The sequence below is a fragment of the Armigeres subalbatus genome, chromosome 3, assembly GCF_024139115.2.
Source record: "Armigeres subalbatus isolate Guangzhou_Male chromosome 3, GZ_Asu_2, whole genome shotgun sequence".
Classification (NCBI taxonomy): domain Eukaryota; kingdom Metazoa; phylum Arthropoda; class Insecta; order Diptera; family Culicidae; genus Armigeres; species Armigeres subalbatus.
Window position 1 is genome coordinate 145,113,596 of NC_085141.1, and position 16,037 is coordinate 145,129,632.

General features: G+C 44.6%; 1 protein-coding gene across 3 annotated transcripts in view; it reads right to left on the reverse strand.

Annotated features, from left to right (window-relative positions):
• Positions 1 to 800: 800 nt before the first annotated feature.
• The window catches only part of LOC134223266 (centrosome-associated zinc finger protein Cp190), a 33,615-nt gene continuing 18,378 nt past the window's right edge, over positions 801 to 16,037 (reverse strand). For 2 of the 3 annotated variants that reach the window (XM_062702419.1, XM_062702418.1), the window contains exon 3: positions 801 to 2,878. In XM_062702419.1, coding sequence (XP_062558403.1) covers positions 1,740 to 2,878 — 1,139 coding nt within the window. In that variant the 3' untranslated portion in view covers positions 801 to 1,739. The remainder of the gene's footprint in view (positions 2,879 to 16,037) is intronic. The other variant, XR_009982500.1, reaches the window with a different exon arrangement.

A 16,037-nucleotide genomic window follows, 5' to 3' on the forward strand; every position in this document is an offset into this window, starting at 1 on the left:
ATTGCAACAACCATTTTTGTCTGACTTGTGCTGCTCGGGTTGTTACCGCGGCTGGAGACATCATGAAAGCCTTGGTTGATTCGGTAGACCATTTGATTCAAGCTCCAGAACAATTTGGAGACCTTACAACATCTCATATGCCTGGATTTGAGACGCAAGTGAAAGAAAAGTACTCGGAGGGCGTAATTTGATTGATACCGCGGCTGGGGACATGATGAAAGCCTTGGTTGATTTGGCAGAACATTTGATTCAAACTCAAGGGCAATTTGGAGATCTTAGAACAACTCATATGCGTGGATTAGAGACGCGAGCGAAGATTTGAAAAATGTATTAGAGGATACCACTTTCCCTTCGATGGGACTCGAACCTACAACCCTCAGTTTTCTAGACTGGTACTTTAACCAACTAAGCTTCGAAGGACCTCCGTTGGCCTTTTCGCAACTTAGTGACTTCTGAATGAGCCCGAGATTCCCAAATTGAACGCATAGTCAAATTACTCACAATCCATTTGTCAAGCTAACCCTTCCATATGTGAACGTCTACTACATTAGAGGAGCGTGAGTATTTAGAATGTCTGGCGGCCACACACATTCTTCTTCAGCCTTCTATTGAGTTTAAATGTAAATATTTCTCATAGAAATCTTCGGTCAAACACGTCGGAGTAGGATAATTTCACCGTTGGGGATTGTCTCAACTCTGAGTAAACTGCGATCAAGACGGGACCTGAATGGGAAGATAGACTTCCGTTCAACTATCTGAAACATTTTTCGGACAAAACTAACAATTACTCTTCAAGCCAGTACGATGCGGTCAATAAATTTTATTATTTCTTCTACTTCTACATTTACAATATATGAGAAACATCTCTTAAGCATATTAAACCAATGGTCCATTTCAATGCATTTTTCTTATTGCTATAAAAACGTGATGAAATAAAAAAAATGTTTAGTACTTTCAGGATAACTTAAATTAAAAGACATAATCAGAAGAATCAGTTTTACGTAAATTCAAAAATATCATCCCAAAAAAATCTAGCAAATCAATCCATATTACGACTGAAGAAACATTTTGAATCATATATTTTACGTTCTGAAATGTAGATTCAATGGCAAAAATGGATTTCATACTAGTGAGCATGGGAATATGTATACATTTTTAGCACACGCTAACATCTGGGACACAAACCAAAGATAAGAAAAAAATGTTCTGTCTGTTGAAGGCACGTGCGATGTTTCCTACAATTTATAGATTGATAGATTTGCATGCATTTTGAATTCTATTTGAGTGTTAGGTTTTTGATTAATCTAACGCTTTTATCTTAAAATTATAATTTCATTTCGTTATCATTTCGCATGAAAATGCCTTCTACGGAGAGAACACTTGAGAAGTTAGTACAATTACATATAAATAAGCAAGGAACATAAGTGAGAAAATTTCCGCACAGAGCAGTTATAACAAAATGTCAGTTACATTACTCATAGTTTGTTCGAATCTATGATTTGTAAGGAATTTTGCTCTGTACGATAATTGTTATCCACGATCCTCTACATGAAAAAATACTTTTTACATTATTTATATGACATATAAAGTGTGTTCTATAAAATTAGTAACAGTGTAATGCTATTACCGTTCCGTTTTAAACTGTTTATGCTATCGTTAATATTAGCACAAATATTTATATACCTTTTTGCTAAAAAGTCACTTGATATTCCATACGGTTATGTTACTACAACAACTCTCTACAGATCATCATCTTCATCCCAATCTCCAAGCAGAGAACTAACGACTTCTTTCGATTTGGCTTTGTCTTCCCCGTCCTCTTTAGATGCATCTTCGTCGGCGGTATCTGATTTAGGTTCAGTTGATTCTGCTTTTTCTTTGCCATCCTGTGTTTCCTCTTGGCCTTCTTGGCTTTTATCCGCATCACTTTCGTCTTTGACCGAAGTTTCCGCTTCACTTTCGGCCGCTGCCAGTATCACTACTTGCGTTTCGCTTGCACTCATGCTGCTGTCTATGCTGTCAGCAGTATTATCGGCAGCCGCGGACGTCTCCATGGGCGTCTGTTCCTCGTCCTTTTGTTGCTTCTTTTCTTCACTTTCCGCTGGTTTCTTCTCGCCAACAACTTTTTCCAGTTTCTTCTCCAGGTCAGCATCGGAATCCGTTTCGGTTAGCTTGGTCTCACTGTTCCAATCGTCCAACAGTTGGTTAATTTCTTTCTCGCTGGGCTTCTCGGTTTCCGTTGATTCGACAGAAGGTTCCTCTTTGCTAGCTGCCTCCTTTGTGACGCTTTCTGCAGATGAGCTCTTAGTAATTTTTGTTGGCAGCGATGTAACGCTTTCCGATTTTTTCGTTTCTTTCGGTTCCGCAGCAGTCGGTTGTTCTTCCGTATCTTCTGACCAATCGCCTTCTAACTCGGATATTAGCTTTTGTTTCTCTCGTTCTTTAGCCGCCTTCTGCTCCTCTTCGTCTTCCTCCTGTTTCGAATCATCGGCATCGGCTGACTCGCTTAAATCTGCTTCGGGTTGGCTAATTTCGGCATCAGTCTCCATCTGTTCGACATCCTTTTCCGAGGGTTGTGTCGATGCTTGTGAAGTTTCGTCTTCATGCTCGACTGTCTTCGATGGCTCAACAGCTTCTGGAGCTTCTTCGTGATGTTCCACTTGTTCACTGGAAACGCTTCCGACTACTGTAGTGGCCACTGGTGCTGTAGTAGTGATTGTATTGTGTGTGCCATGCTCCTGTTCCGCTTGGGTGTACATGACAACAATATTCTGGTCCTGGCCAACCGAAGGATTGATTAACTGTGTTCCATCTTCCAGCTGGATTCCCGCTCCGCTGATGAAATTTTCATCATTCAGCACCATCACCACGTTGCCACCTAAAATTAAAAAAAAAATCCATCAAATATTGCTCATAATGGTTTATTTAATATAGAAGGATTTGTAGAGTAATAAAAATAGGGAATTCGGATACGATCTTACATATTCGAAGCATCAACTATCATATTAAATGAAACGATATAAGCATAAAAATATATCCGAAGAAGTGCAACAAAGAACTATGTGGATGAAGCCGGTGCGATGTAGCCAATGCTGCGAAAATATGGACAACATATGCTGCATACTTATAGGCGTTCCTAAATTGGAATATGATCGAAGGGAACAAATAGATGCATGTCATAAGATGTAAATCATTTTATAGCAAACTATGAAGACTTCCAAATGTGTTATACTACACATTTCATATTAGTACATAATACGATTTTGAAGAAGTTTTACAAATATATAAAAATATCGAAATATAATATTCTCAACATTATGGAAAACAAAGTAAGGGGAAGATTATGTTTTCTTCTGACTCCCCCCTTTTACGAAATTTCGTGACAAAATTCAGCTATTTAAAGGGTGATTTTTAATCTTTATATCAAGTTCATTATGAACTTTCGTAGAAAATGTGTGTGTTATATACCAATCGACTCAGCTCGAAGAGCTGAGCAAATGTCTGTCTGTCCGTGCGTATGTATGTGTGTATGTGTGTGTGTGTATGTGTGTGTGTATGTGTGTGCACAAAAGCTAAAAAAAACATTAGACAACTTTTCATATAGTAATTCTTAACCGATTTTCTCGCAACAAGTTTCATTCGACAGGGGAGCCTAGTAGATCACTTTTGAATTTTAAAGCGATCGACCGTTGCATTTGAAAGTTATAAAGAAAATGGTACATCGAACCATATCAACGCCATATAAGGTTGGTGTCTTGGCTAAATGCGAGAAAGGCATTATCACCTGAGACGAGACCTGCAAAGACGGCTTCTTTTTCCTTGTTTTGACACTTGTTCTTCTTTTCATCATAGTTGATCATCGATTCTTAACTGTTTCCTTGAGTGTTTCACCTAAATCCCGGGTAGAATCTTCTGAGCGCAATAAAGGTGTTTGCAATTTACGGATTTATAATCTTATTTTTAAAGAGATTTTCCTATCGGGAATAAAACACGTATTCATAACTGTGCAATATTAAGCTGTCCGGCTATTCTAGAATACTTTTCAAAGTGAAAAAGTACTCGTAAAACAAAATCATTCGGAATACTTTTTGAGGGATACCAATACTTTCACACAAAAAGGTGCTGGTTGCATCTGACAATTCGTGACAGCGCTTGCTGGTTGCAGATGAAGTTACATTTTTTCCTCTTTGCAAGTCCCGTCCCAGCATCTGACAATTCGTGACAGCGCTTGCTGGTTGCAGATGAAGTTACATTTTTTCCTCTTTGCAAGTCCCGTCCCAGGTCTCAGCTAAAGGCTATATGATCGCCCCAAAAACTAACTTTTTATAGAAGGCCCGGAGACCCATAGAGTTATATACCGATCGAATCAGCTCAACGAATTGAGGTGATGTCTGTGTTTCTTTTTTTTTTCTTCCTAAGCAATGGAGGGGGAATCTGCTCAACAGACATCCTGGTGGTCCAGGAAGTGCGGGGTTAGCGATCACCTCCAACAGCAAACGAGGGAGGCAGAACTACACCCCCGACCCGCTAAACCGTTTCCATTGCCGCCAAGCCCATAGTCCCTTCGGTACAACCAGAAAGTAATGCTTCAAAGGGGGGCCAGTGCATAACGCACCCTCGAGGTTAGCTGCGTGTCCTTGCAGCACCAAACATCGTAAATCGCTTTTTTAGAAGAACACCATGGTATCGTGCCAGCGCGTTGCCGGCTTTCCAGATGGCCTTACCACGCCCTATGTCCTCGGAAGGTGGGAAGACTTCGCGCCTGCTTCCCTCTGCACGACTGGTATCAAGAATGATGATACCGCGTGCACCCAAATTGACCTTTCTGCGATAGGGCCTATTCGCCAGCACACAGAGGGACTTGCCGACGCGGTGCCTACGCCTGCCCCAGCCTTGACGAGGACCCCTTTCCGTCCTCCGGTTCCGGTTGACCGACGCCGCGAAAGCGACGATACCATGTTGTTCTTCGCGCGGCCACTTGTTCGATAAAAGGATCGAGTTCGACCACAGAGCATGACCAGAGCATGAAGCCGACTCCGATCCCTTGGACCACCTCTTATTTGCGCCTGAATTAGCCATCCTTGAGTCCACGCGCCACCTTCTGTGTAGCTCCGAGACGATTTGGGCGATAGCCGATAAAACGGCGTTCCAGCCAACTTCATCTTTGCACATCCTCCGAACTAAGTTGTTCGGGGTAGTGTCCAGACCACATGTGGCAAGCATGTGGTCACGCATTGCGCGAAAACGTGAGCACACTGTTCACAGCTTTGCCGGATCAAATCAAACAATTGTGAGGGTTCGTGCTGCATTGTGCCTTATGTCCCTCCAATCCGCAGCGTCGGCAGAGATTGCTTCTGTCAGGGCCTTTGCAGTCCCATTGATTGTGCCCCGGTTCCAGGCACTTGAAGCAAACTTCGGGTTGCTCGTATATGCGCATAGGGCATACCGACCATCCCACCTTGACGCTCCCTAACTTGACTACCTTGGAGGCGTCCGCTGCAGATAGCCGAACCCATGCTACTTGCGTCCCTGCCGGACCTTTCCGTAGCCGAACGGCTGCGGTGGGCGTCTCCACTTCACACTGTCGACGCAGTGCCGTGACGAGCTCTTCGACTTCGGTGATCTCGTCCAGGTCTTTAACCCTTAGATTCACCTCCGTCGTGAGTGCCCTCACCTTGACCGTCTCGCCTAGGACTTCCTCCGCCAACTTCTTGTAGGCGGCGCCCTTTTGCGAGACGCCCCGCTTCAGCTCGAGGATCATCTCGCCCATCCGGGTACGTCTTATTCGATGTACGTCGGCGCCGAGTTCACCGAGCTTGACGTCACTCCTCATCGCCTTCAAGACGTCCGAGTACTTAGCCTCGTCCGTTTTGATGACTAGGGCATCACCCCTGGAGCGATTGGCGCCTACCCTAGACTTCTTGCTACCCTCATTCGCCTGGGCCTTCTTTTCGGCCCTTGACGTCTTCGGTTTCGTTTTGTTCTTGACCAGGGTCCAGGAGGCGTCATCCCCCTCTATTTCCCTGGTCTGGGGCGGCTGAGAGCTCTCAGCCTGCCGTAACCCCTTACCACCGTTTTTCTTGGGTGGACGGACCTTTCCAGGTCCTTCCTCCCCCGGTTTCCGAGGTACCTGGCCGGGGTTCAGCATCCCAGCCCCACTACCCTTGTTCGTGGTGGTGCCTTTCTCGCGCATTAAAAAAAACGAACAGTGGGTAATGTCTGTGACATAACCACTAAGTGGACGTAGGACTTGACTTGACCATGCCTTTAAGATACATAATATGCCCAAATTTATCACATCAACTATTTTGGATAAATAATCGGCGTTGCATACCATTCCTTGGCAAAATCTTCTCATCAAACCGAAACAGAAATCAAATCTACCTCGAACAAGAATCATCAAAAAAATTCAGGAAGTATCTGTCCGGTCACGGAATATTTGCCTCGACAGTGGATACAATAGAGGTAATAAACTATAGAGGACGCTTGTCGCTGTCGTCACTGGCGAAACATCTTTTGCTGACGAGGATAGGGCACTAAATGTCAACAAAGGAAAAATCAGAACGTTTTGACAACATGTTTGGGGACGATAACAACGATAACCGAAATCGTCCTCTATAGTTTATTACCTTCTGTGACAGAATGATCCATTTGAAGTGCTCTGGCTCAAACCCAAAGCTGAATAAAAACCTTGTAAACGTGCTTCTGACCAGTCCGAACCTATTTTGGATGCGTGACGAATGTGTGAAATTGATGAAGTGTGCTCGGTTCAAAACCACCGTCTTGTCGTTTGGAGACGCGATCAATTCGATCACTCAAAGTCAGGAGTTGGCCCACGCGGAACTTAGAAAGGAGATAGGGAAGCAAGGTGAGCTAATTGCTCGTTTATCACGAGGAATCGTCCACTCAACTCCTATTCATCCTGGGTCTGGAGGGCGCCTGCGCCAACCACCGCTGAAACGACCTCGTACAGATGGACTGCTACCATCCAAACCACTCGCTGTCGGTACCAAGGTAGTGACTAATAATGACATTGTGACTGAGATCATTACAGTACCTGAGCCCGCAGCGATGTTCTGGCTGTACCTCTCCCGTATTCACCCGAGCGTCAAACCGGAGTCTATTGAGAAACTGGTGAAGGACTGCATCCAGTGTGAAGATTCGGTCAAAGTGGTCCCGCTGGTGAAAAAAGGAATTGACATTAAAAGTATGAGCTTCATATCTTTTAAAGTTGGGATTGATCCCAAGTTCCGTGAAGTCGCACTTAATGCGAATACTTGGCCTATGGGTCTTCTATTTCGAGAATTCGAGGATATCAGCTCAAAAAACATGTGGAAGCCGCTGCTAAATACTCCAACCGTCACGGTTTCTCCTGTTGGCGGAATCTTCCCGTTGTCGACACCTACCTCTGCTCCGGAACCAATGAGCTAAATTCGGCAGCCACGATACACGTGACCTTTCCACCAGGACGCACCGACAAAAGCATTTTGGGAGTCCTCAGTTCCTCTTACTCAGTCGCGCCTACTGCAGCCAGCGTTCACCATAGTCGTCCTGGCCCTGAGTTTAGAGGCGGATTAGGGGACTCCCAACTTGTTATTCAAGGCAAGTACATCTCTTATCGACATTCATCGCCTGATGCCGATTCAAATTTCAGCATCATCGATCAACTCTCAACCTCTGCTGGTTGGTCGCCTACAATTACTTCAAACTTCCGATTCGTGCCAAGCCAAATTTCTGTTATCTCTGCTAACATCCATTCGGAATTGAGTCCGAGTTTCATCGAACGAACAGGATCGCCGCAATTACAAGAATCAATAACCATTTCTCCACCGCAACGTCAAGTCTCTGCTATGCATTCATCTAGTTCTCATCCGGGACGCACTTTTGACACCAGCTGTGAGGAAGCCTCTATTCCACTCAACGCAGTCGAGCCATTCCTGCCAGCGACCAGCAGCCGTCCCGGCCCTGCGTGTGAGTTGGGAGACGAGGTCTTCCGGACACCAACTTTCGGCAAGTATGATCAGCCTTCATCTCAGTCTCCGTATGAAAGTTTCCCGATTTCCAGCGAATCCACCCGAATGTCGTGCCTACAAGCATCACACAGTACTTCCAGACCTCATCATCAAGCCGCTGCAACCCAGTCGTCAAATCGTTCACCGGGACGCACAATCGATACTAGCAGCCAGCAGCCGTCCCGGTCCTGCGTCTGAGTTGGGAGACGGGGTCTTCCGAAATCCTATAACCGGCAAGTACAATCAGTTACCAGTATCTTCTGTACCTGAAAGCATTCCGATTTCCAGTATTGCTACACCATCTCCACGCCAGTTCAACTCCATGTTACCGGATGTTTCAAGTGATAGGCGTGCGGTTCAAGAAACTTCGAATGTATTGATATACTACCAGAACGTGGGCGGGATCAATAGTTCTCTTGCCGATTATCATTTGGCCATTAGCGATGGCTGCTACGACGTCTATGCCTTCACTGAAACCTGGCTCAACAATAATACCACCGTAAATCAACTCTTCGACGAATCATACTGCGTTTATCGGCAAGATAGGTCATCTTCTAACAGTAACAAAAGCACTGGAGGGGGTGTTCTGTTAGCCGTTCGCTCCTGCTTCAAATCTTGCTTAGTGAGTCCTCCTGGAAACTCGTCGGTTGAGCAATTGTGGGTCGCTGTAACTACTGCTGATGCCGCTCTCTTCATCTGCGTTCTTTACATCCCTCCCGATCGAATCAATGATGCGGAGTTGATCGACAGTCACCTCGCTTCGCTTAACTGGGTGGTCTCGCAATTAGGACCAAGGGACAAAATGATTATCCTCGGTGACTTCAACTTGAGCACAATCAATTGGCAGCGCCATAAATCGGGATTTCTCTTCCCGATTGCATCGAGATCCCTGATCGGCCAGACGTCTCGTTTGCTGCTTGACGCGTACAGCACAGCTGGACTGAACCAGATGAATGATGTGGAAAATGAAAACAACCGAATACTTGACCTGCTTTTCATCAGCAACGAACTCCACGGGAGCTGTTCGGTTATGCAGGCCCCATCACCGCTCGTCAAGATTGTCAGACATCATCCTCCCGTCCAGATGCAACTCAAGATAAAACCGCTCCATAACTTCCACGAGCCGTCTGAAAGCATTTCATATGACTTTTACAAGGCCAATTTTAACGGGATGAATGCCTTTCTTGCTCAAGTTGACTGGGATACGGCTCTTCGAGATTCTGACGTCAACCTAGCTGCTTCGACCATGTCAAACATACTACTTTACGCCATCGACCAGTTTGTTCCCGTGAGATCCACACCAGAACCGGTCAAACCAGCCTGGTCTAACGCTCATCTGAAAAGAGTCAAACGCGCGGCCCTCAGACAACACTGCAAGTATCGTACGGACTCTACAAAAGCTAGCTATATCAAGGCCAACTCCGAATATCAGCAACTCAACGATCACCTCTATAACGCCTTTCAAAATCGTTTGCAAAGTCGTCTCAGGAATAATCCCAAAAGCTTTTGGCGGTACGTCAACGAACAACGGAAGGAATCTGGATTGCCCTCAACGATGACTGACGGTTCATCTGAAGCCCAAACTACCAACGACATTGCTAATTTGTTCCGTAGTCAATTCAGTAGTGTATTTACTAATGAGTATCTCGACCCGCAAGATGTAGTTATTGCCACTAGGAATGTTCCCAGTCTTCCTGCCGCTAGACAGCCATTGGTCATCACAAACGATTCAATAATAGCTGCCAGTAAGAAGTTGAAATCCTCCACGGGATGCGGCCCAGACGGTATCCCATCGGTTGTTATTAAACGTTGCGCAGAGTCGCTTGTCAGACTACTTACTGCAGTATTCAACCTCTCGCTGACTTCCGGGGTGTTTCCGGTGTGCTGGAAGCAGTCATATGTATTTCCAGTTTTCAAAAAGGGCTGCAAGAGGACCGTATCAAACTACCGCTGCGCTGTGCGCCGTTTCCAAGCTATTTGAGTTGATTGTTCTTGGCGAATTGACTTCAAGCTACGCCCATTACATTTCAAACGACCAACACGGGTTTATGCCCAAACGTTCAACGACCACTAACCTAGCGTGCTTCACTTCCTTTGTAATAAGACAAATAGAGAATGGCCATCAGGTGGATGCAATCTATACAGATCTTTCTGCTGCATTCGACAAAATGAATCACCAGATTGCCGTAGCAAAATTTGACAAATTAGGCATAAATAACGCTCTGCTCAGCTGGCTTCAATCCTATTTATCAGGTCGCAGTATGGCGGTGAAAATTGGAGACCACATTTCCTCACCGTTTGTAGTCCGATCCGGCGTTCCACAGGGTAGTCATCTTGGACCGTTTCTGTTTCTGCTTTATATGAATGACGTCAACTTTATTTTGAAATGTCTAAAGTTATCGTACGCCGACGACTTGAAACTGTATTATTGTATAAAGCAAACTCAAGACGTAATGTTTCTGCAACAACAGTTTGAATCCTTTGGTGCCGCATCAACTGAATGACGCTCAATGTCGCTAAATGCTTTGTCATATCTTTTGGACGCAAAAACTCTCTTCTCCAGCATGAATACGCTTTGACAGATAAACAGCTTCAACTAGAATCGACAGTCAAAGACCTGGGTGTTTTGGTCGATACGAAAATGACATTCAAGGACCACGTAGCATATATTGTTTCGAAGGCATTTTCGTAGCTGGGTTTCCTTTTCCGATTTGCTAAGAAATTGCGGGATGTGTACTGCCTAAAATCATTGTTTTGCGCCACTGTTCAACCAATATTAGAATATTCCTCGGTCGTCTGGTCCCCGTATTATCAGAACGAAATTCAGCGCATCGAAACTATCCAACGCAAATTTGTCCGCTTTGCTCTACGACATTTGAGATGGAGAGATCCAGTCAACCTTCCCAGCTATAGTAACCGTTGCATGCTCATCAATCTCGATTCGCTTGAGGCAAGACGTAATGTGGCTAAAGCTTGCTTCATCGGTGACCTTTTACAAGCAGACATCGACTGCCAAATGCTTCTTAGCATGCTGGACATCAACACACGACGCCGTAACCTCCGAACGCACTCGTTCTTCAATCTTCCTGCATCCAGAACTAACTATGGGCTACACGAGCCCATACGAAGCATGTCTCGCCTATTCAATAGATGTTATTCTGTGTTTAATTTTAATGTGTCACGAGAAACTAATAAGTGCAATTTCAGACGTGTTTTATGTTAATCTTGACAATACTAATGTATTTAGTTTTAAGTAAACGGTCATTGGGGTGACCATTTCACCTGTTGACAATAAATAACAATACAATTACCTCTATTGTGGATACCTTCCCACTGAAGGACTGCCTGAAATAATCCACAAGTTGGCTCAGCAGGGGATGTAGACTGTATCTCAGCCCTTCCACTGGAAGGCCTCCTAATCCGTGCGATAGCGACTGAAGGAGAACATTATTTTTAACTCTTAGGGTCAATTTCTTCATCTGCGCTTAACTCTTAAGCGTTGCTTACCCATACGATTAAACCTAGTTTAGTGTCTAAGCGAGGGTGAAGAAATCGACCCTTAGAGCCTTGAAAAAGGCTGTTTGCTCCGGCTAAGTTCGAGAAGGGCTTCTTCTTTTTTACGCTTGTTGCTCGCTGCTGGCGTCTATTTCCTAACGGGACTTTTCCGGAACACCCGTCTTTTAAGTGCTTCCGCAGAAATTTGTTCAAACATTGAAATCTTATTTTAAAAGGTGTTTCTGAAAAAACCACAATTATTTCAGGAGCACTTTTTGCGAAACTTTTTTGAAATTCACGTTGCGATTTCCTCGAAGTTTATTTAGCTATGATCACAAGAATTTATATGAAAAATCCTGAAAATTAAAAAAAAAAGATTTTCCGGAAGTTTTTCAGCAGGAAGTCACCAACCAATTTCTGTTAGAATTTCCCAAGCGATTTCCGTAGGAATTAATTAGGGGTGTCCACATACAGTTTCCGAACATTTCCAGCATGTTGTTTTTGAGGAATTCACAAAAAATTATGAAAAAATGAAATTCCGCATAAATTTCCGGGGAACCTTTTGCAAGAATGGAGAAATTTCCACAGATGTTCTCGGAACAACAACCGCAGACAATTTTGGAGCGACTTCTTCAGAAATTCCAAGAAGGACCATCTAGATGAGTTGTTATATCAACTGCTATTTCCTTAATCCTATTTTCAATTTTGACGTAGGACTACGTCTGTGTTTTCTATATTGGGGTACACTATCCGATTGCGAAAATCGGGGACCGTCACGAAAATATGATAGACTTTAAACTTTAATATCTAAGCCGTTTCTTGATGGATTTTCAATTTTTTTTTTGACCATTCGATCAAGGATGAGTCAACGCTTCTTTGTATTTATTTGAAAATACTGATTTTTAACTATTTATTATCGATAATTGATAAAAAGTTTAGAAATAGGTCAACCAACCAATCACGTACATGCATCACTAGCACAGACATAAAAAATCAATCACTTGCGGGTTTGGATCTAATCCTCAGTTTGAACAAGATTTTACGCATAGCAGACGCATCAAAGCGATCGTAGCGGAGCGGACACAGCATCACGGAGGCGCTAATAACATTTTCAAAGAAAATCCATCGCATTGGTGGTGGTGCTCGATGTGTTGCTGCAGATCATTAAACCTCAACGAACCAGAATTTCATTAAATTAATGATTTCGTGTGTATTACTTCTACGTGAAGTTTTCGTGAAATTCGGAGACAGTACTCGTCGATAGAAAATCCTTCCGCACGCGATGGCATATGAGCAAGTCAAACCACCTTCCTTTTGCCAGTGAAGATATATCAGCTTCCACACTGATATTCTTCCCTCCCCCTTCATACGGGAGCTTGGCAGAAGGAAGGTCGTGTGATATGTGCCATCACAAATATTGCCCTCCGCTCGCTTTCAAATCGACTTCTATAAAAACATTCTTCATGCCTGCCGTATCCTAACGGAACTATCAATTCCATACTTTCGCCTCTAATTCTATCATGAACATGTACGTCCAAGTTCGGAAGATGATATTAGCATTTCCATATCAATGTGTGTGAGGTTGGTATGGCCCTGTCCGCAGGCGGGAAAGTACCATTTGCTTCCGACGGTTTGGAAGGTCCTCGCCAGACAGAGGAAGGGGCTAGTTCGGCCGATGTTGGCCAGGATGTCGGCGCTTTCGTTTCCCCGGATACCTGCATAGCCAGGGACCCACATCAGGGTCACGTCGTCATTTGAATTTCTTGGGTAGCTTGGGTGAATTGGTGGCTGTTGGATGCTGAGGCCAGGGCTGTGAGCATGCATGCCGAATCGATGATGATCAGCATCGGTCCGTTGCTCGGCAGAGACACAGCCTGGAATGCTGCTGCAGCTTCCGGCAAGAAGACGGAGCAAATGTCCGGTAGCCGGTAGGAGGCGGATGGGTTGTCGCTGGAGTCAATTGCAATCCCCCCTCCCCTGCCTGTGGCCTTAGAGCCTTCCTTGTATCTTGTCGACGTTAATCGGTATCGGTCCACAATGCGCTGGCTGAAATGGCTCGGGGCTTGCTGCTTGTTAGGTGCTTTACGTAATTGTGTCGAGTCTCGGGGGTTTGGACGACCAGTCCCATGGGCCAAGGCGGTGGAGATCGGCGATTTTTGGTAGCTGCTCTTGGGTTGTCTGTCGGAAATCAGGATAGGCCCTGTCGAGGAGGTAGCAGGGGCCATTGGAGGCCTTAGTTTTCTCCAAGTACCCTATGGCTTTGAAGCAGAGGGCTGCGGTCACTTTGTAGCGGAAGGAAACAATGCCGGATTCGGCACAAGTGATGTCAGCATGTGTAGATGCGCTCTAGGTCGTATTGAGTTTAACCATCCACAGATAGAGTCGATCTTATAGTCACAATATTTCCTAACGTCGATAATGTCGGAAAAGCGCCGTCCATCAATCAGAACATGATTGATATGTGATTCTGTCTGCAGTGGTGATCTCCAGCTATAACGATACGGAAGGCTGTGTTAGAAATAGGTGCTACGAATGGCCATATTTTTGGAGGCAGTCGGTTGGCGCTGTACTTTCCAAAAGTCGGTCTGAAACTCCTTTTCTTGACCAACCTGAGCGATTAAATCTCATAACATAAATTTTGATATTGTGGCTTGGGCAGCTATCGTACATAGGTTCGAGCTGCACGTAGAATGCGTCCTTATCAGCATCAGTGCTTCCTGAGTGTGAGCTATGGTGGTGCCCTTCGTATTACTCTCTCGAAAACGATGTTAAATTTCAGGCACGGAAGACCACCACTTTGCCGTAACCCACCGCGCGTTTCTGAGGGACTCGAGAATGCCCCTGAAACTCGAATTACGCCTATCATCCGATATCATCACCCTAACTAACCGTGTCAGTCTATCCGAAAGTCGGTGTTCGTGCATTAACTGCCATAGCTGGTCTCGATCGATTGTAACATATGCGGCTTTGAAGTTGATAAATAGAAGATGTGTGGGCGCTACGATGGTCTTGTTCGATACTAGTTTTGAAATTAACAAAATTTCGGCTCACTACCTTCTCCGATCGGGCCCTCCTTAGCCGTGCGGTAAAACGCGCGGCTACAAAGCAATACCATGCTAAGGGTGGCTGGGTTCGATTCCCGGTGCCGGTCTAGGCAATTTTCGGATTGGAAATTATCTCGACTTCGCTGGGCATTAAAGTATCATCGTGCTAGCCTCATGATATACGAATGCAAAAATGGTAACCTGACTTAGAAACCTCACAGTTTAATAACTGTGGAGGTGCTCAATGAACACTAAACTGCGAGGCGGCTCTGTCCCAGTGTGGGGATGTAATGCCAATAAGAAGAAGAAGAAGAACCTTCTCCGATCGACTTTGTAGACCAATTAGTTAGATAGGGGAAGTAATATATTTTTTTCAACTTTTTCCATCTAGGTATAACTTTTTTGTATAACTTTCATGCACGTTGAGCACCCACAATATCGGCAATATCTGGTGTACGGGAAACACCTGGTCTGTGGTAGAACGTTAGCCCATGAATCTCGCCTGGCTATGCCTCACGAGCTATCTTGCAATTGGTGCTAGTCGACGTCATAATATTTGAGAGAATACCAAGTTCAGCCCTTTTGTAGATAAGATACTCCTGCGGCATAACATCCTCCTTCCACATCTTGGTAATTATTCAGTGCAGCGCTCTAGTCAGTGCCTCTTCAAATTAAACTACTCTGCTGGAAGTTTGGCAACCCCAGGGACTTTTTTGTTTTTCAGCTGGTCAATTAAATTGCCTGGAAATCCGTGAATGAAACACGAATGTACTGCGCGTGTCCTCCCAAGTTCGGTATCATGCCGCCATTGTTCTCGGCTAAATTGCCATTCGGACGCCCTTCAAGCTGCTGCGCGTAGTCTTGGGTTTATCGTCTTGTAGCCGCCTAATGTGTAGCCGCGGCATTCGACTTTGATGCGTGTTGTACACCGTCGAGATTTTTGAGCTCAGGCATACTGCAACGAGGTAATGGTCGGATTCAATATTCGCACTACGGTAAGTGCGGATATTCGTGATGTTGGAGAAGAATTTACCGTCTATTATAACGTAGTCGATTCGGTTTCCCGTTTCTTGGTTAGGTATCTCTACGAGGCCTTGGAGATTTTTTTCTTTATTAAGGTGTTTTTTTTTAATTTTAAATTATGTTCAACACCGAGGCCTTGGAGATATTTTTGCGTGAAAAGAAAATACTTTTAAAGAAAGACATATAATAGTGCTTCGAGCTCCGAGGCTGTTCCGGAATGATACAGTTAAATGAATATACTGATTCCAAACTAGTCTCATAGAAATTTACCCGAGAATTTCTGTTGTCCGAAGAGTCCTTACCAGATTACACTGTATCAACAATTTGACGCCACAATACATGGTTCGAGGCCGCATCTTTCCATCCTTGAATGCGCCTCACGCTCGCAAAGTCCTTCTGTACCTGGCCCAAGGATGTTATTGATCATTTAGTAATCTCCGTTTTATCGTTTAGTAGTTTGTCA